Here is a 22,006-nt window from a genome sequence, read left to right on the forward strand (position 1 = left end):
AGCAGTACCTTACAGGGTTCCCCATATTGAGTAATTACGCCATCAACATAATCTACCTGTCAACAACATTCACAGATCTGTTGGGTGTAAATAAATCAGAAATTCCAGTTGAAATCCATACACCCCATTTGAAATTCACACTACCTGTGTGGGAGATTCAGGTCATGTATTCCACAGGGGGTGTATGGATTTCAACTGGCAGAGCCCAATGACTATCTGAGATGGTGTTACCTGAGGCAAGCTCCAGATGAAAAATTTAAATCAAAAAATTTGCAAGTAGTTTCCAATTCCGCACATATCGTGTGATACTTGCATTATGTTTCTGCTGCTTACATGCGAAATGGTTGAGATATGTGGTGTTTCTGAAATGGAACACACAAGCTATCATTCTGCTTAACTCTCTTCACGCGGGTGTCGACTGCAGACGACAAGTTTCAAAAAAATTTAAAAATTCAAAAATTTCAGTAATGTAAATTTTCATGACCATATTTGGAATAAGAATGAAAAATGCATTAAAATGAGTACCAACAAGCCTAGTTTTGGTCCAGTAGTTCTTAAGATAGCCCTTGATATTTTGAGAAAATATTTCAAAACTTCAACTTTTTTCGTTGAAGCGCATGGCTAGCACACATAGCATTAACTTATTGGTTTTAAGCATGTGATGTTGTGGAGTCAAAATATTATACAAAACAAGTATTAAAAAATGATTGGCAACATATTTTATGATAATATACAGTTACAGTGTGATTTGAAAAAAAAACTTTCACAATAATTGAAGAGCTTTGTTGCAAAACCCTTACATCATAAGTCAAAAATCATCAAAAAATCACTGACATAAGGGGGTTTTCAACAAAAGCAGTTTTTGGTGGGATGCTTGGGTATGATGAGCAATGAGCATCCCGCCAAAAACTGCTTTTGTTGAAAACCCCCTTATGTCAGTGATTTTTTGATTTTTTGATGTGTTCTTAAAATAGGGCAAGTGGATGTAAGGGGTTTTGCAACAAAGCTCTTCATTTTTGTCAAATAATACTCTATTCACATGCTGCCAATTTATGTTAACGCTTCCATTTTGTTAAATTAAATTATCATTTCCAGAAAAAAGTTGACTCTTGAGCTCTTTTTACTGCAATGATTGTAAACGGAACATGAAAATTAATTATTAAACCAGTTTTTCTTCAAATCTCAACACTACACGCATACATTATGAAACTCATGTTACCTGACAGAAACCAATTTCAGAAATCAATGCCAGGAGTGAAACCAGACACTTTGAAGGAAATGAAAATCAAATCAAAATTTAACAACCTCAAATTTGCACAGGTTGTTTACAGTAAACGTGTGACTTCAATGGCACTGCCATGTTTGTGCAGATGTTATTTCAGCCCTTTTCATAACTTGATGTAATTTAACTTTTTTATTGCTATATTTTTTTTCATTTTCTCCTCAACATTTGTAAAGTTTATGGATTTGTTTACACACCCAGAAAGGTGCTACACAAATAAATTGATGGTGTTACATATCGAGGGGTCAGTGACACAAAGCTGTTACTCCATTTTTTGCGAAAATGAGATTTTGATATCAACATTTTCAGAAATATGAGTACTTTCCAATAAACACACAGAAGTAACTCCATTTTTAGCACCCAATTGAAATCAATGGCCAGTGAAACATAGATTTTAAAACTACATATAAAAAGTCAATGTGGACCATTTTCTTTAAAGTCATTTTTCTCAGAAAGGCCAAAATGGAGTTACATCTTTATGTCACTTACCCATTGATATGAAAATACAGTTAAAGTATAAATTGACAAACTAGGGAAACAAGTCCATCTCAGGCATCCAAATTATGTCGCTCATCAAGACCTCGGTCATACTGATATCTCAGTTATCCGAACAAGTGTTTTTTAAAGGAAAATGTTTTCAGAGACATGACACAAGCAGGGTTGGGCTGTAATGAATTATATCGGTTGCTGTTTCTAGATAGGGCCTATGTCCCTATTTTCTTGACCATCTTTGGTAATATGACAAACAATTTTTGTTCTATCCATTATCAAAATCTTCTCCAAACCTAAACCAAGATGATGTTACTATAATAACCTAATGTATTAGAGCTTAAAACCAACCCTCATAAAATATTAAGTCTATATCCACGTCATCAGACAAACCCACGCAGAAGTCATCTTTGCACAGACTTGTAACTTGATGCTCTCTAGTCCCATAGCCGCATGTTTCCGAGAATAGTTTAAAGCCATCTTCATGAATAAAACATGAGATAACATGAGCTTAATTAAATACCACAATTAACCTCATTCATGGCACTACTAATAGTTCTATGTTATGGCATGTCTTATAAATTATGCATTGAATCTTGTCTGTCCCTAGATCCTTGAGGTTCATCGTCGTCTTGGGGTAGGTAGAAACCAAATTGGGCTGTTCCATTCAAAATCCACACTCCCCCTGTGGAAAATATTGGAAATATCAGCCACAGGGAGAGTATGAATATCAAATGGAATGAGCATATTAGGCAGCTCCATTTGAATTTCATACAACTTCTGAGAAAGATTCAACCTGAATCTTCCACAGAGGGAGGGCGAGTTTCAAATGGAGCTGCCTTAAATGTGCTCAACTGCTCATTCCATTTGAAATTCATGCTCCACCTGTGGCAGGTATTTCCAAAATCTTCCACAGGGGGAGTGTGGATTTTAAATGGAATAGACCATTGGTATGAAAGCAGTCCATGAGTCTTAAGGGGGTACTACACCCCTGGCCAATTTTGTGCCTATTTTATTTCAATACAGACAACAGTTGTGGAGTTACAGTCAAAATGAGGAAAACCAATATTTGATCAATAAATCAATAACTACTTGCCTTGAGTTGCTGAATTTTCAGTGCGGTAGTTGTAGTCCTTGCCCCTATAATATACATATTGGCATGTCTTACTTGTCACCAATGCGCTATAATTTTTGAGAAAAATGCAAAAATAGGCACAAAATTGGCCAGGGGTATAGTACCCCCTTAAGCCATGCTGTATGGCATTTATTTGGCTGATGAAAGCATGTGCTGTCTACTGTATAGTAAATCATGATGGTTTAGTTGAGAATCTGTTATGGCTCTTCTGCGGGTGAATCAGGATTAGATGCACAACTCATGATGTATAATTGCTATGACGTGAAATAACACTGAGTTGTTTTGAAAATTGAGTTACTATAGCCTAATTATTACCTTCTACAAACATTAGGGTATCATACTGAAAACACCACAGGTCTACCATACTTGGTTCTAAAGTTATGAAGTTTTGTGATATCTATTTTCTATACCGTATGTATTTTACTGTTTTTTACTCCATATTTTTGCCTGCATCTCAATTTTATATTTGCTGCCTTTGGCCTCCATGGACCAGATGTGTCACATATATGGAGTGTGTTTACCCTATATTTTCTCAGTGTATTATAATGGGGAAGCAGGGTGCCACCTCCCCCCCCCCCCGAAAAAAAAAGTCTCTCCAAAAAATAAGCTTTTCATTTATTTGTATTAAAAAAAAAGAAGGAAATAACCCGGGGACTATTTGCATATTTTACGCAACAAATTTTAGTTCAATTTTGCAAGCAATTTTTTGGAGAAAGGAGCACATTTTAGAAATTTTGCATCACACAGACAAAAATCCTGTGTGCTGGGCTGTGGGGCATAGTATCAAATGAAACACTACAATAAAGTTTGCCTGTCACAAGGCGCATTTCATTTCATGTGCATGCACTTAATAGAAAAGTACGGCTGTCTGGTCAGTTGGCGGACAATATTTGGATTACATTGAGAGTGTTTAGGCAGCTTTTACGATAGAGTCAGTTCAGTGTCTGGAGTGTTTGAATTGATGTATGCGGGTAATTAGAGAAAGGAAAGGGCCCGGTGAAGATGATGACAAGAATTTATTAGCTAAAGCTAATACCTAGTGAGGAGGTGTTGTGATTTATAGTAAGGTGGCCTCATCGCGTTCTTTGGATGAGAAGGAAATTCCAGCTAAGCAATAAAGTAACAACTCCAGAATGATTGAGAATCAGCACTATAGATAGCAAGAAATTGGTAGAATATGCTCCTTTTATTTCTTTGTTCTCATTTGCCAAAAGTGAGAAAGTATGTTTGGTTAGTCTGCTAACCATCTCTGTGGATGTGGCTTACAGATGGCGGTAGGATGCCCCCAAAAAAAAAAATTATCCTAATAGAAGAAAAAATACAGCAATAAATGCCCTGTGCATCATCCTTTTTAGTTAGGGTAAAATTGCAAAATTCTTTGCACTTCGCGCAGCACTGGCCCATCAAAAAAAATTAGGGACTAACATTTGGGGCTAAAATAGTCTGAAATCAAAAAATTGTTATGCAATTATCTCAATAAAACTGGCATAAAGTAGGTATTGAGTCCGTCTCTCTGTCTATAGTCTCTATCTGTCTCTCTTTCACTATCACACACCTTGTCTAGTTGTCTGTCTGTCTCTCTCACATGTCTTTCTCCCTCACACATACACATGTCGCGACATATGCAACCCGACATACGAACGCCATTACTATCACAATTTATGACTGTGATAGTAGAGTTTTTAAACATTCATTAACAACATCCCACATCTTAATTGGTTTTACTGAATGAATATGCAATGATAATAATGATGATGATAAATTGTCTTCCAACCATCCTGTAAACGGTAGTGGTTTAATATGTCAAAATCACTTAACTCTAAATTAATTTAACCTTATCTTTCCAGCATTTCACATCCATTTAATTAAGATCCTGTCATGTGCAATAAATATCATATAAAATGATCATAATTAAAGTAACTCATATTATAGCTGAGACTTGCTTGTGTAAATGTTTTCACAATTTGTCTAGAAATCAATGCATTATTATATAGGCTAATTAAAAAAGTAATAATCTGTTTCCCGTAGGCCACACCCATTTCGTTTTGGGAGCAATTTCCCTTTCACAATTTTTATTTGAGAAATCTGGTAAAAAAATGATATTTTCATTTTTTCAATCAAAAAACGACTGACAAAATGTTTCTCCTAAATGTTCTATCACACACAATATAAAATTAATAAATCCTATGAATATCAATAATCTTCTTAAAACATTGTCATATCTTCTAACCTACTCAGCACTGATTTGATAACAATTATTTGAGATTCCAGCTGCATGTTACCATAACTCCCGACTAATAATAATGAAAAAAACAAACAAGACAAAACATTTTAGGTTTCAGGGCCAACGAAATTTATTGAAAAAAACATGAAAATTGTGCAAAATTTCCTGTTTGAAAATTTAGCAAATTTCCTGAATTCACAATATTTTAATGCTCACATATGACTGTCTCTTTCGTTCAATAGATCAAGTGCAATCAGTGCATTATAAACAACCGATCCCAATCCAATCTCATCAAGTGTACGTTCTCATCACACGTAGTTTCCTATCAGCTACACTTTCTCCTGAATCAAAATGTAGGTGATGGAGAAAGGAACAAAATTAATCTAAATTCTATCAAATCAGATATTTATTACCCGAGTTGTTTTTCCAAAAGAAAGCTAAGACAGGGCTGGGCAGATTGATGTATGAAATTCAGCCTTATGGTTGAAACCCAAGGATAGATATCTTACCCTTCCCAGAATCCTTTGCAACATGATGCATCACCTCATCACATCAAATGACACTCTTACTTTGTACAGATTCTTTTTGTTTTCATGTTACAGATTGGGTAAAGCATGGGTCGATAGTCAAGAAATAAATTTAAACATACTTCGCAAGATCTGGATGTGCTCTGTTCGTCACGGTACTTTTTGCCACTATCGACCCATGCACACCGACATCGCCTGGTTAATAATTACATTGTACAGCAGAGACACTAAAATGAATACACTGGATCGATACACGTGAATGTGCTATGCACAATTTGATATTCAGGCGATAAATCTTTGGATACCGGGGTAGAAAATGATGAATATCTCCCGTAATTTTTTTGTTCTAAAGAAGCCATATTTATTTCTTTGCACTTGAACATAATGTGTTGAAAGGATATGATAGTCGTAAGTTTGCGTATTGAGAAAGAAGCGTGCGTCTTGAGCTCAAAAACTGACCAAAATTCTGATTTTATATGTGCCGAACTATAGCGCAGCGTACATATAGTGTAGCTGCACTCGCTCGTGGTGGCAGTCTAAAAGCAGATGACCACATGGCGTATACATGCTCACTCACACACACAAAGAGGTCAATTACCAGGCTATTGTCAGTAGTCAGATGTCCCTCGGCTCATTATGCGTCTCAAAACTATTTAACAGGTTGGAACAAAATGGCCATGCGTGGCTGTGGATTCAACCTACCATGGCGATTTCTGCCATGAAGATATCGGGCCGATGATACTGTGCCATGTTGCCCTTGATAGCAAATCAGTACAGTTTGGCGAATTCTGATTCACACCCTAGATTTGTAAGAGGTGAAAATTCCATCTTGTCTTCATCAATCTCTACATCCATACCCTCACCACTGCGGAAGAATGCCATTTCAGATAACTGTCTCTCTAACGTATCAATCACTTCATCAAGCACCGCACCATGCAGTCTACTCTTGCCATCATGACTATCCATAGACTCATCTCTGACTTGCTTAAGCTCAGGTAGCTTTCATTCAAAGAACTTGCGCACTCCTAACCAGGTACGCTCACTTCTATCAACATTGCTGCCTCTGTCATCTATTCCTAAGAGATCCATGAGAGGGAAAATGAAAGCATCTCCCAATTTGGAGTAGATTTTAGCAATTAGACAATAACCAGTTATTCTGAATATACGTCGACTAGCCAAAACTAGCTTTTTAGCTAGCTTTTTTTTTGTTTCTTTACGACATGGCATTAACATTAACTGGGCATTAACAGCAGAGACAAAAAAAATCATTAAGAAGCTAATGACGAGGAAGCACCAAGAAAGCGATTAACCTCCCGGCTGAAGCTGGCCCTCAATCTAATGGCTGGAATTTTGGGCAGTTAGAGAATTCCATAAGTGGGCTGTAGATGGTAGAAATGATCTTTCATGGCTGACAAGGTTTTATCTGCCACTGCTAGGTCATGGGATCTCACAGACGGTCGCAACCTGGGGTCATGGACGTGGATGTCTGGCATCAGCTTGGCTGCTCCAACTGCCCTGCGGTGGCTCAATGGTTGAATACGATGATCTTCATATGCATTCGTTGGCAGACCAATATGACACGCTTAGCTCTATTTTGCAGGAAATATTGCTTTGTGATCTCTGCAATTCTACTGAATCTATTACCAGTGAAGCCCTTGAAACAGGCATGTTCGATGTCTTCCATCTCCATCCATGCTGTATATTCGTTACACAGTGATATGGAGTGTGCAGCATAGCTAGGAGAAAATAGCTTTGATATTGCAATGAGGGCCAGCGTATAGACACTTGATCCTGGTGATGTGAAGACCTTCTCACTTGAACGAAGATTTTCTGTTCGATGTTCTTAAAGACTTTGTCAGCTACGTGAGTCATGCCTAGTATAGTGTGTGCACTGCATTTGAGGATTTTCTCTTTAGTCACTCGAGACTTTGCAAGAGCTTGGAACAATCGCCTGCACGATCTGGCATCCAAAAGTCTATCGTTGCAAGGCATTTCAGTTTTAGATCATTATGCAACAGCACCATCAGCTCCTGAGTTACTGATATTTTCTGTAGACTGTTGTCATGGTCTTTCGAGACATGTTAGGACCTGATAATGTGATCAGCTTTCACATCATACATTATTTTGATGCCCTGCTGCTTTGGTTGTGTCGTCAAGACCTACAGTAATTACATCATCATCACTCTTAAAGTGTTCAGCAGGAAGCATCCTCTAGATATCGAATCACAGTTCTGCGACTTGGAAAGACATAAGTTTAAGTCCTTAGCAGATTTCTGACGCTTTGCTGTATCGTCTTCTGATGTTTTATCATCTTCACTATCCCACTCCTCCTTTTCACTTATTTCTTCCAAATCTTGACCAAAAACAATATTGGCTGTTTGGACAATAATACCAGATAAATATCTGGGGCTGACTTGTAATGTAATCAGCTAAATATTAGACAGTACAAAATCATACAAGGTATATTAATGGTGTAAAATGTTGGAAAAACAACATTTTTGGTGTTTTGGGGGTGTTTTTTAAAAATATTTACCACATAACACCCTTCATGTACAGAAATTGATGTTAAAAGTGATAAAAAAATGTGTTTCTTGACCCTGATAACCTATGAAAAGACATGTCACAGGTTAGTAAAGTATAAAAATAAGCGATTTAGTGCTTAAAAATGTGATTTTGGCGGCCATTTTGAATTTTTGAACTTTAGTGGTATCAAACGTCATCATACGTAAAAACGGTTAGCAGATTTGGACTCTACACTAAATTTGGCCATAGAAAACACTCGTTTCAAAAACAGTATGGTGATTTGCCCAACCCTAGCCTACTACCATTCAATCTACTTTTGGTGTAGCGATCAGTTCCCAACAAACACAAAAATGTTTTTAAATGTTGGATTATCTTTAAGGTCATGGATACATTTTTAAAATGTTATTGCAAAATATTTTGGACAAATATTTAAAAAAAATATTTTGTCAACATTCTGTCAGAATGTTTTGCATCACATTTTCAAAAATATTTTTGAATGTTATTAAAACGTTTTTATACCCTTTATAAGCCAACATTTCAACATTTTCTGTAAAGTGTTGTGTATTTGCTGGGTGCCCACCTCTTCCACACAGCAGTCCAATCTTTTAAATGGACTATTTTTCAAAATTTATATTCTTGTTTTTACTCTATAAAACATCAGATTGTAAATTCATTGTGTATCAGCTGATATCAGCAGTGGGTCAAAACCACTCACCATTAGCACTGATCATAAGATAAATTCAAGCCCGAGAGCAGAGAAAAAGCGGGAAGTGGATGGTCCGTAGAAACTAAAAAGCCTGCGTATGCATGATGTGAAAAGTGATGGACAATTAGCATTCTTGCTTGCTTAGTATTGATTGACCATCCTTTTTCCGCCCGAACAAATTTGTAAAAGCTTAAATGACCTCTTGCATGAGTCCTACCGGTCAAGTCTTTAGGGAACAAACTAAAGTTTGATGACGTCCTGTACAGGGTTGTCACTAGACTGAATTTAGTGCCGGCTAAATTTCCATGATATTTGTCCAAAATACTCTCATGCGTAACTTTACAGCTGTTGTTTAGGGTAAAAAGTACAATTTCTCTACTTAAGTGCCGGTTGGCAAGTCCTCATATTCCCTTGAGTGCCGGTTGGTCTGCCTGAGTGCTGGTTACTACCAACCGGCACCGACCAGTGTAGTGACAACCCTGGTCCTGTAAATTAAAGACCTTTTCGGAGGGGTCAAAAAGGCAGATTATGTTTGTCAAAAACTACATAAAATATCGGTCAAAGTTGAGTTTTGGGTTGGAATTTTCAACATTTCAAACTTACATTACATTAGAGAGAGGGGGAAGGGATCATTCTCCTAAACACATTATAGGACATCATCAAACTTTTGTTTTGTTCCCGTAGGTACCTGTGCATGATTTGTTCTACTCGGTATATTGAGGAGCCAGTGTAAGAAAGTCATTACTTAGATTTGGATCATGAAATAACCATTTAAAACAATTAATTATATTATAGGGCTATTTCATTATAAATGACAACATTGAGTCCCAAAAGGGGTCAAAATTCAAACTCATTTATTTCATGCAAATTCATTATCATTTCAAAGTTCAGATGGTGTGTCAATAATTCTCAAAATATTAGAGCGTCAAACCCTCAGGAACCATTAAAAAATTAAATTGAATTTTTGCTGTGTAAAACATAGCTGCCGTCTGGAGGGACATTTTTTAAACAATTTAATACACAACTTTGAAAGAGTATATGTAACCAACATTGGGTTCATACTTATTCATATTTAGTCTGTAATAATTGTTGTATGTTCCTTTACACTTCAGTGTCTTAAATATGCCAGTTTCAATATAAAACAATTAGTAAATTGATACTAATCCAGATAAATGGTGCAAAATTACTACATATTTTAAGGATAAACTTTATCTTCACATGAAAAATTCATGAAATAGTCATTTTGTCCTGCCCAATAGCTACACTGATGCATAAGTGAGTATTCTGCGTCAATCTGTTGTACTAGTCATGGAAAACCTAAAATAAAAGACCCTCCTGTGTCATTTGTTCTGGATAGAACACATTTTTTAACACATAATAAAGCATACTTTAACTTTAGAAATAGCTGCATCAATATTATTGCATCAATATTATTGCATAAAAGATCCCCAGCATTTAAAATCCACTACAAACAGGGTTAATATTCTGGTTAAATTAGGAATATTGCAATTTTTAGCTAACCGAAGTTCAATGCAGAATAATATCATATGTGTTCTCAACAACTGGACAATAATTTGAACACTAAAGTGGGTTGTTAGCATAATTTGCAATAAAATGCAAAAATTTCTTGTGGGTTTGGCTCTTTGAAATTTTTATTTTTTAGTTTGTTTACCAATTCATGGAAATGACATAATTGTGCTGGAGAGGACATTTGTTAAATTGCAAACAGAATCGTGGATACAGGCTTGCAAAAATGCAACAAATACCAAATCATGTGCCACCTTGGTAGAAGGAAGACCACTCTTCCTCTACAAATTTCACATTCTATGATATAATCCTTCTTATTTCAACAATTAGTAATTAACTTCAGTTCTGGAGAGGACAAATTTTTAACGCGGAACTGTGGTATCAAGAACAAGTGGTCTACTGTATGTAAAATAAATGAATTCCTCAATCAGTGCCCTGTCCCATCAATTGGTAATATAACACAGATTATACAGGTAGGGTAAGGGTTTATATTTCCTCTTTAATGTTAACAAAAATGGAGGCATGAATTGGAGAGGACACTCATTTTTTTATTTAACATAAAATGCCAATTTTGCAAGAATCTACGGAATTTTAACATTTTTGCACCAATTTTCACCATTCAACTTGCATGATGTTCCACACATATCATATTTTCATTGCAACAAGCACATTGCCATAGAATGTACCTAATTTTTCAAAGAATTTATTCAGAATACATGGGCAAAATGAAATGGGACTCCAAAATTGGGTTAAAATGTACCTTTTGGCAATTTTTTATACAAAAAATAGACAGAATTCTGTAAAAATGCTCATGTAGCTTGTAGTTTGTGGCATACTTAGAATTAAGTTAATAACACTGCATTATCACCCTAATTATATCAACCAGATATGATAAAAGCCATTTTTGTGAACGTGTCATTTATAATGAAATAGCCCTATAATTAAAAACTTTGAAAACAATAAATAGTTTTTAAATTTTTTTTTTAAAAAGGCACAAAACTGTTCCTCCTGTAAAACAAAACAGAAAAAATGCACTAGCCCCACAATATGGTTCTGTTTATTCCAGAATATCTGGTTAATATCCGTATATCAAAATTACAAGTATTTTTAAAAATTTTGTCTTAAATGTTCTTCTACTGGTGATATCAAAACTGCAAACATGTGACTGAAACTTGAAATGCATTATATATTTAAACTTAAGGGGGTTCGAAACGATGTTTCTGGAAAACAGAAACTGAATTTAGAACCATTTGAATAGATTGAATAAGTTAAGCTAAATACACTGAGCAAAATAGTTTTTGTTTGAAGGAAATCGGACATACGGTTGTCAAGATATACATGTTTTTAGTTTCTTTGTATTCTATTGTTTTTGCCAATATATTGATGAAGTTAATGAGGAAAATTGGCAAAATGTGCTCATGAATATTCATGTTTACCAATATTATACCAATATCTTATGAATAAACCTTCATACTACTTTTATCTTAATACTAATTATAGTTTTATATAATTTTGACATGAAACTTTGCCAATGTGTTTTTATGGCCTAAAACATTAACATGTGATTTTCCCGCCCATCTAATTCGCATATTTGCATAATTAATTAGCATTATACTTAAGGCTAATTAATTATGCAAATATGCAAATTAGATGGGCGGAAAATCACATGTTAAAGGTTTAGGTCATAGAGACACATTGGCAAAGTTTCAGGTCAAAATTTAAAGGTAAAAGTAGTATGAAGGTTTATTCATTAAATATTGGCAAAATATTGGCAAAAATTAATATTAATGAGCACAGTTTGCCAATTTTCCTCATTAACTTCATCAATATATTGGCAAAAACAATAGAATACAAAGAATCTTTCAACAGCAATATCTCAAAAACCGTTTGTCCGATTTGGCTCAAATTTTAGAATTAAGATTATTTTGCATATCTCTCTGCAACAAGTCTATTTTAACCTCAATCAGAGCAACTTGATTTTGCCTTTCGTACCACCTTAAAGCGGAGAGTGTTGTATTGTTTATGAAATAGAAGTATCTATTCTTTTGTCATTGTTGCACAAGAACAATGCAACAAAAAGGGCAATCCGTGGGCAGGGAGAAAATGACAATGTCCGATGTACCGAATGATATCAAATGAATGTATCATATTCCTGCACTAGTCAGCTAGTATAATGCTTCCTTCTAGCCAATTGGACAAATATAATACTCACCGCCTTAATGATACCTGGTAATAATGGTCGCTAAATACTGTGGCCAGTTTTTTGAAAAGATTTTGAGGACATTGCATTAGTATTTGGATCAAATTTCCAATTAGCTGCTTAAAAGTATGCACTTGTTACAGTACAATCTCTGTAATTCATGTTGGAACAGTTCAAATTAAGGTACAAAAAACTTGAGATAATTTTTTGATTAAAATCCCACCTCAAGTCAAAGCTACCCAGTACCTCTACATACTAATGTCCTACCTTCTGTTGGCCCCTATTCCCAAATCCTTCTTTTCACATCATATTTATGAAAAATATTCTTTCAATACAATTACAAGTAACATTCCCTGGCCTCTAGCTGTATCATATTTTCCATATCATTTTGATGTCAAAGGGGATATCATGACACCTCATAAAAGGACTCCATGCTGATGGTTTTTCCAGGCCGTGTGATACGTGTCATGATGAATGTGAATATTTCTTTTTCTTGATATGCAGTATGTATGCAGCTGCATGTACACTGATGTGCAAGAGATTCTGTAGATCACAGTTTTTACTATGCAGTATTGTGGATTTGTCAAACATTATGTATGTTGCAGACATGTATATTACTAACTATCATGCCAAAGGTTTGGGCAGTTGTTTTTTAATATCCTTTCTTTGTGTGTTAGTTGAGATTCACTTAATCCACAGGTACATTTACATGTATATGTGCAAAAAACTTGTTTTGAAAGGCTTGGTTTGTGTTTGGCCATCTCATTAAAATTTCAGGTTTATACCCTTTTCTTTTGTTGGTTGCAATACAATAAAAATGTGTTCTCCTCAGGCGGCATAGGAAGCGCAACACGTGACGTACGAGGCTGGCGAAGATACAGGGCTGACAGCCCCATTCAAAATACACAGTTAGCAATTACAAATGGAAAATTAACATACTTGCAGTGGGGTACTTTGTTGAACCCAGACGGTTTTAGAGTAAGATAATTTTGCTTTTTATTGACCTTTCATATTTAACCACTCCCATTTTGCGACAACTTCTGGGGTCAACCAGTCAATGAAAATTCTTACGGCAGCAGGACGTGTGAACAACTGTAAGCTTTCGCTCAAACACAAGAGCAAAAATACAACTTTCTAAACTATCGTACAGTGTCAGCAAGTTTGTATTCATGTAATTTGTTATTGACAATAATATTTACATAAATCTTTAAAATCTCATCAGGAAAATGGAAGGGAATCATCAAATATTTGCATCAAACTGTGATGTAATGCAATGCAATACTGGCGATCAGGGGCTTTGTAAAATTGTATTCCCTGTTGCCCAACACATCAACATGTACAGACACTGGACAGTCTTGTACAATGATTTTATAAAGTCGATAATATATTAATTATCGAGTACAGCTCATTGAGGCAGCCATTACATTTAAAAGAAAACTGACAAGTTATTTTGCCATCTACTACTGAAGATAGCTCAGCTGTTAAAATATAACCCTATTCCCTACATTTAGGCCTACTGAAAAAACTGCCAAGTTTACCTTATTATCTACAGAAGATAATAGATTTGCTATCTACTGAAGATAGCAGTTTGTATTTAACTGCTACCTACATTCACTGAAGAAAACTTACAAATTATCTTGCTATCTACTGAAGATACCAGCTGTTAATATAACCCTACTCTCTACATTTACTGAAGAAACTGCCAAGTTTACCTTACTATCTATCTACTGAAGATAGCAACTGTTATAACCATGCTACAGGCTTACTGAAGAAACTGCCAAGTTTACCTTGCTATCAACTGAAGATAGTAACGGGTTATAACCATGCTACAGGTTTACTGAAGATACTGCAAAGTTACCTTGCTATCTACTGAAGATAGTAACTGTTATAACCATGCTACAGGTTTACTGAAGAAACTGCCAAGTTTACCTTGCTATCTACTGAAGATAGTAACTGTTATAACCATGCTACAGGTTTACTGAAGAAACTGCAAAGTTACCTTGCTATCTACTGAAGATAGCAACTGTTATAACCATGCTACCTATATTTACTGAAAAAGCAGCTTGTATAACCCTGCTACCTGCATTTAAAGAAACTGCCACACACCCCACACACATCTGTCATACCACCCCAAAATGATTTGGACACAAAATTGATGGCAGCTCTATAATTGCCTTATCTTCTGTTTTCCCTACACATCATGGGCACTTCATTCATCTTTGATCTCCAATCAATTATTTTTCGCATGAAAAAACATCTTTAATTCAATACAAGAAATGGAACTATTACAGGAGACCAGATGCTTTAAAGATCAATAGTCTGTTTACTGATGATGCTACTTAATGCCGCTGTATTCTGTAATAATTTGATTAAATCTCATTAATCTAATTCATGAATATACTATTAAACTTAATCATTTCATATTCAAGTCACTTATTAACCAGCTAATAAAACATCTGAGCCAGGATCTTTTCATTCATAAATAATTTATCATTTTTTTTAGCAATAATGTCAGCAATATTTGAATGATACCAGTAACCGGGCATTGTAATAACCTAGTCCCTCATTAAGAGCACAATATTTAGTTATTTTTATGGACTGCCATAGTGCAGGGAGTACCGATACTGATTATTCTACAGACATACACATTTTTCTTTTGTTCTTTCCCCACAAAACAATGGGTTCATAGATAAAAACAAAAAACAATAGAATACACTCAAAGGGTTCCAATCCCTTCACAGTCACTCACTCTCTCACTCATACTCCTTCATTCAATTGCTGCTTGTATGCTCACTCGCTCATCTACCCATTACCCACTCACTCTTAATATTCACATTACTCATTCTCTGAACTCAATCAATCAATCAATCATTCTGATCAAAATCCCAGCCCTTTCACATGCTGGTCCGATCACCTACCGAGATCAACACATCCACCTACTCACTCATGAATGCACTCTGACTCACCATAAAACTCACTCAATCACACATCACCACTGCACATGATGCACTCACTAACTCACCCCCTCATTTTTGCACACACTTAAAAATCCATGCACTCACTCCAGCACACACTCACCAGCCGCGGATCCAGAGAACAAAAAATACGGGGGGTGCAAAATACATGAGATAGAGGGCGACGAACCATGGCGGCGAAGTGGTCATCGCGTCAGCGCTTGCAAATTTACAATATTATTGTATAAATTCAATTGCTTACTTGACGCAGGGGGGTGTCTGAGGGGGATGTGCCCCCTCAGAAGTGAGCAACTTTTGCAAAATGAAGACCTAATTGAAGCCATTTAGTGGACCATTTTGACACTATTATTGTGTAAAATTTGAGTTTGAAAGAGCGGCAAATGTGTGAAATGTCCATGACGGCTCATTTCCCATTCGTGAACAAGTTTACAATATTATTGTATAAATTCATTTGCTTGCCCGACGCAGGGGGGTGTCTGAGGGGGATGTGCCCCCCTCAGAAGTGAGCAACTTTTGCAGAATGAAGACCTAATTGAAGGCATTTGGAGGACCATTTTGACACAATTATTGTGTAAAATTTGAGTTTGAAAGAGCAGAAAATTTGTGAAATGACCATGACGGCTCATTTAAAATTCGTGGACAAGTATTGTATAAATTCAATTGCTTTAAACATAAAGTTCGGGTCCAAAGTATAAAGAAACAGGCAACTTATTTATACATACATGAGGGGTGTCTGTGGGGATGTTCCCCCCCCTTTGCAAAATGAAGCCATTTGGTGGACGATTTTGACACTATAATTGTGTAAAATTTAGTTAGTTAAAGTTCGGAAATGTGTGAAAATGAAGGCCCAATCGAAGCCATTCGTGGACCATTATTCACTGTAGGCCTAATCATTAAGTCATTACTTCAAACAACATAGGCCTAAAGTGTGCGGGTGTCCAAAACAAAAGTTTAAAACGGGCAGTTGTTTACGCATATTCGCATATATACGTAGGGGCGTCTGAGGGGGGAAATTTTTGAAAAATGATGGCCCACTTGAAGCTATTTGGTGCACCATTTTTACACTATTTATATCATTGCTTTAAACAAAAAAAGGGCCCGAACACAATTTGCAAAATTTTAAATGTTACACTGGTCCACAGACCATGCTGAGACACATTGTAAGACTTGAGACACACAATTAGGCCTACTAAAAGCTACTAAACCATACATGGATTGATGTCAGCATTGACTCCGGCAATGCCTAAAATAATCACAGGCGTGGGCCTATAACCCACGCCTATTAGGCCTTCGATCGACCCGACTGTGCAGTTTTTAGGCACGGGTCTACTCAATTTCGCGCAATGTAACCTTTCTCTTCTCTTTTTATTGCTTTTCTCTTCTCTTTTAATTCTCCTTTTCTCTTTCTCTCCTTTCCCCTTTCCCCGTTTTGACGGGGCGCGCGCCCCATCTTTCCTACTTTTGCTATTTTTACGGGGGGCGCGCGCCCCCTCCGCCACCCCCCTGGATCCGCACCTGCTCACCCCTACTCATGCACTCTATAGCACACACTCACCATGTAGTTTGTAGCACTATTTCTTTTTTCTATTACCGTATATAAAATACAATGATTTCTTGGTTATACATACCAATAACTTTGCATGTCTTGTTTGGTGTCGGTGGTCTGTTTTTGGCATGAGACATAATGTATGTAATCCAATAATAATTCCTTATTCCATAATTTGTCACTAGTGGTAAATTCCCATCTATTATTGGTTTGCTTCAGGTGAAAGAATTTCCATTTAAGGTCTGAAAGAAATGGTAGACAAAATATTAAAGGAAGGTGACCTGATAAATTTGGAAAATCATTAAATCAAATTCTTTAAAACTTATGTATAACATTAACTGTTGAATTACTGACATTTAATACAGCGTAAAACTGGTAGTCTACAGTGTTTTTATTTTTATGATAATCATCATGATCATGTAATAATAGATATCAAATGAAAGATCCTATTTTTCTCATTTAAAACATACTGAAATTAGGAGTTCCAAGTCGGTGTATTTCCCAAGATATCATCAAAAAACTGCTGAATTAGTCAAAAATGTGGTATACCACATTTGAGACTAATTCGACAGTTTGGACGCCTAATTTCAATATGTTAATGAGAAAACTATGAGCTTTCACCTGATACCAAATTCTGCATTTTGATAGGGTAAAGTTGGGGATGAGGCTGTCAATCAGGTCACCCACCTTTAAGCCTACATTATGTACCAGACTAATCATCACTTGAGAATGACCAAAAGGCACAGTAAAGTAGGATTAAATTCCATCCTATTCATCATTTTCTTAATTAGGCCAAATAAAAAAATTAACATATTTCACGTCCTCTCCAGCTTCCTTTTTTGAGGTTTCTACAATTTTATTTTTATTTTTTGAAATTCAGTTATAACTTTTCAAAAAAAAATTGCTTGGAACCCCCCCCAGCCTGCCATAAAATCTTTGCTCCCTTGCTTTGCACATGTATGCATGCCAAATGTTTTGGTTCCCAATTTGCAGAATGTAAATCATGAAATGGTCTATCATGTCTATTAGATTATCGAGCAAGTGAGCATGAAATTTTGAATATTTGAACGCTTCTGTAGTGTTTTCCTAGAGCCTTTAGTTTAGAGATGTGTAAAGCTAAAAAAAAAGGTCCCTGTACTACCTGTAGGCCCTAATTGTGCCAAAAGTGCCCCCGGCCATGCCGGCCTGCCAATAATTGCTCTCTCCCTCAGCCTGCCAAAAGCTTTGCCCCCCCCATGTTACCCTCCCCACATGCACAGGGCTAAATTAACATGATTAATATTGCACAGCCCCTAGCAGCTAGTATACAACTTACAAGGCTGAGCCTGACCGTGCGTGAGCGTGCACCACAGCAGCACAGACTGCCACAGTCAGTGGCGGTGCACATTGATTGTGCATGCAACATTATAATAAATCAGTAACAAAAAATCATCTTCAAAATAACTTTCCGCAAAAATATATTGTTATTCCTTACCTCAAAAATGTATGCAGGTTTACTCAGCCTATGTTACCGTAGCAGTATATCAGTCAGCGGTCTCAGTCCAGCATTAATATCTAAATCATTTTTCGCCAATGCATGAACTTTCAAGACTGTCCTCTGCCTGAGTTTTTGTTTTGATTTGCACGCATGGGGGTTTAGAGAGGTATAACCTCTAATCCAGATGATTCTATGTCGGACCCTAATCGGGATATAGATGGCGCTATGACACAATCATCAAAATCACAGTCAGGCCTAATCAAAATTCAGGTTTTGGCACATTGGCTATGAGAGGCTGTGCAATAATTATGTGTACCGGGTATGTGGACTAACCCCCCCCCCACCCCCGCCCCCGGGTGGTGAATTCTCAAAGTGGTCTGCCAAAATTACTTGCCCCTCCCCTTTGACCGTCAGTCCAAACAATATTTGCCCCCCCCCGGCCCCCTTTTGATGTAGCTGCCGGGGGGGCAAAATGTCTATTTGGGCCCCGCCCCTTAGTGCAAGAAAAAAAAAGAGGAAAAAGGAGGGAGAGAGAGAAAAAGAGAGAGGGAGAGGAGGGGAAGAGAGGTGGAGCCTGGAGCGGGGGAATCCATACGACATTCAATACCATACGATATTAATTATTATCAATATGCCATGCCATGGCAAATTAAGCCTAGTGCAGCTAGGGGAAAAGAGAAAGGAGGGGCTAGGAGGGAAAGTGAGAGGAAAAAGAGGGGAAAAGAGTACTTTCTGTCAATCAAGTATGGTTTATATGATGTCAATCTTTAAATCATAAGCATAGTCTTTATAATAGGCCCGGGGAACCGCCTTGATGAGTAAATGACAGCAAACCAGTGACCCCAAAACTTGGTCAGTGGAGCTCCGCCCGTACGTAGGCCTAAATGTCAATAGCGTCATTATCGATTGGATTAGTCGACCGTACTCCCCTAGTAGTAGTCTACTGTAGTAGACCAGTTTAATTTATCATTCCCTAAATTAATCTCTCTGACCTGACCATGGAAAAGTCATCATTCCTGTTCTGATTCAACAGCTCAGATATCCATGAGAATTCTCTGGGCAGGGCAGTCACTGGAGATGTGATGTGTTTCGTCATGATTTTAAATGGTTTTATGCATGGAAACGTATGAATTGTTTATCAAAAAAAAAGGAATGCAGCGCAGTCTACCCTAGTAGCGGACAATCGCTCATTGGATTAATATTAGCACGTGCTAATAAATTCAAGTTGCATTGGACAATCGATAATGGGTTTACTGCATATCTCGGTTTAATCTTCACTAAGCGGGTTTATGGCTGGAAAGGTCACGGTGAATTTGCCGTGGACATAACTGCACTATGATAGGCCTAATATTGCTTTTATGTTGAACTTGAAGAACTTAGGGCCTATTAGGCCTATACCCGAACATTTGAATTTGAGCCTGGCCACTGCATCACACAAACGGCATAAAGCCCTCGCTAAAGCCCAAAGATAGCCGATAAAAATAGCTTTGAGTTTTATTTTAAATTAACTTTATTGAACATTCAGCAAGCTTTTTCATGATTGCTGTTAATATTTTTTTCACAATCATGAGCATGATGAGTGTGCCATCCAGGTGCGTCAATCAGTGGTCGTGCCGCGCCGCGCCTCCCATAGTTTGGCAAAGTGGCCATTTGGGGGGGGTTGGGTCGCACCCCCACCCCCCTGGCTACGGCTCTGTAAGCTTCTGAACAATGTATCTTAGGGATTGTTCCCCGGGGATTGTTCGCAACATTTCTCACATACGAGGGGCGGTCAAAAAGTTCGTAAAACTCGGTATGCTACTTTGTCGCACAGTATTGAGTTTGGTCTCATTTGAAAGCTTGTTCCTTCAAAACATTACTACAAAGATATTAGAATTTTGCATCACTGTATAATGGGCAGGACACTCTTCAGAGGAAGCCTGCCTCCATGAATTCACAGGTACTACCAGAAGTGAATGCAGGGTCATCATGAAAATTCCTCCGGACGGTGGTGAAAACTCAAATGAAATTTAAAGGGGAAAATAAGTTAGACAGGCTGAAGAATTAAATCCACCAGGGTCATGCATGTTAATGTGTCATATCATTATACCACCAATTACAAAATATAAACAATGCCAACAGGAATTGACAACTGAAGGACAAAAGTTTGAAGCATTAATTTTCTAGAAGATGAAAACATGACTGCATGACTCAATACATACCATAATTAAGTATACATCTATTAACAGGCAGTAAAATGTTACTCCTGTTGACAGATGTGTCAATTCCCCTTTAACAATGTACAGTTGCTGTAAATGGTAATGAAGTCCTTGATATTCAACAGCAACGAAATGGTTCTTAGAGTTCAAGAATGGAATAAGCGTCCTTGAAGATCATCCAAGGTCCAAAAGACTTGGTGACATCACCATTAATGATATACGGTGACATTTAACAACTCTGATGAAAGTTTTTAAAATAAAATCAATTAACATTTGGGTATTCCAGGGTGTCTTCTACTTCAACTTCTAGATGGAGGTCCGTGAATCTTCATGCAAAAAAATGATGCCAGTTGACTTAATAATCGGGTCCACGCCTGCCATACACCTAGAATGAGGACCGACACAAGTTTACGTATTTAGGTAAAGGTGATAAGACATACGGTACATCAACCACTGGAATTATGAGTCCATTCAGTGGAAGCACCTGGATCTCTCACTCACCCCTACGAAGATCATCACTCGGTCACAGTCTTCATCCCTGCTTTCTGATATTCAGGGAGATTCTTGATGACAGATCATTTGCCAAATGAAAGTATAAAAATAGGTATAGGCCTATATCATGCAATTTTGATAGCAAAATTGAGGCAAGCCATCAAGTGGAGATATTTAAGGTTGATGGTAGAAATGGGTCTGTCCGGTGCATTATTCTCAGTTTGTCAAGCTGCCATTCACGACAGAGCAGGTCAGAAAACTAAAACAACCATATTGTGGTCTAGGCATGGCCCCCAATTGGCGAACCATAGTATAGAATTTTAAGTCCTACCTTCATAATATCAGCTTTGATGGTGATCAATGCTGGTGAGCCTTCACTGAAGAATGGCTCATGGAGCAATCGGAAGACTTCCATTTAGATGACAGAGAATGTTTCAAGGAAAATTGAGATGGGTGCATTAAGGTATGTAATGACCATGTTCAAAAGTGAGATACAAATAATTTGGCCCGGGAATTTGGCTAGTTAGTACTCTTTCAAGTACCTAATTGTTCTACGAACTAATATTGACCGCACTCGTACCTCATTGACTTGCGTTGGGCCACATCCCGAATCTTCGCAGACTCGCCTCATCCAATGTTTCTTGATTGGCGCTGTCATTGATCTTGTAAAATGTGCCGCGCTGTCACACAGGCTAGAAACAATAT

General features: G+C 37.0%; 1 protein-coding gene across 1 annotated transcript in view; it reads right to left on the reverse strand.

Annotated features, from left to right (window-relative positions):
• The window catches only part of LOC140165892 (uncharacterized), an 86,278-nt gene extending 67,538 nt beyond the window's left edge, over nt 1-18,740 (reverse strand). The window contains exons 1-2 of the mRNA XM_072189237.1: nt 18,609-18,740; nt 17,217-17,376 (exon numbers count right to left, since the gene is read on the reverse strand). Coding sequence (XP_072045338.1) covers nt 17,217-17,271 — 55 coding nt within the window. The 5' untranslated portion in view covers nt 17,272-17,376; nt 18,609-18,740. The remainder of the gene's footprint in view (nt 1-17,216; nt 17,377-18,608) is intronic.
• Between the last annotated feature and the right edge of the window lie 3,266 nt (nt 18,741-22,006).

The sequence above is a fragment of the Amphiura filiformis genome, chromosome 12 (assembly GCF_039555335.1).
Source record: "Amphiura filiformis chromosome 12, Afil_fr2py, whole genome shotgun sequence".
Lineage (NCBI taxonomy): Eukaryota > Metazoa > Echinodermata > Ophiuroidea > Amphilepidida > Amphiuridae > Amphiura > Amphiura filiformis.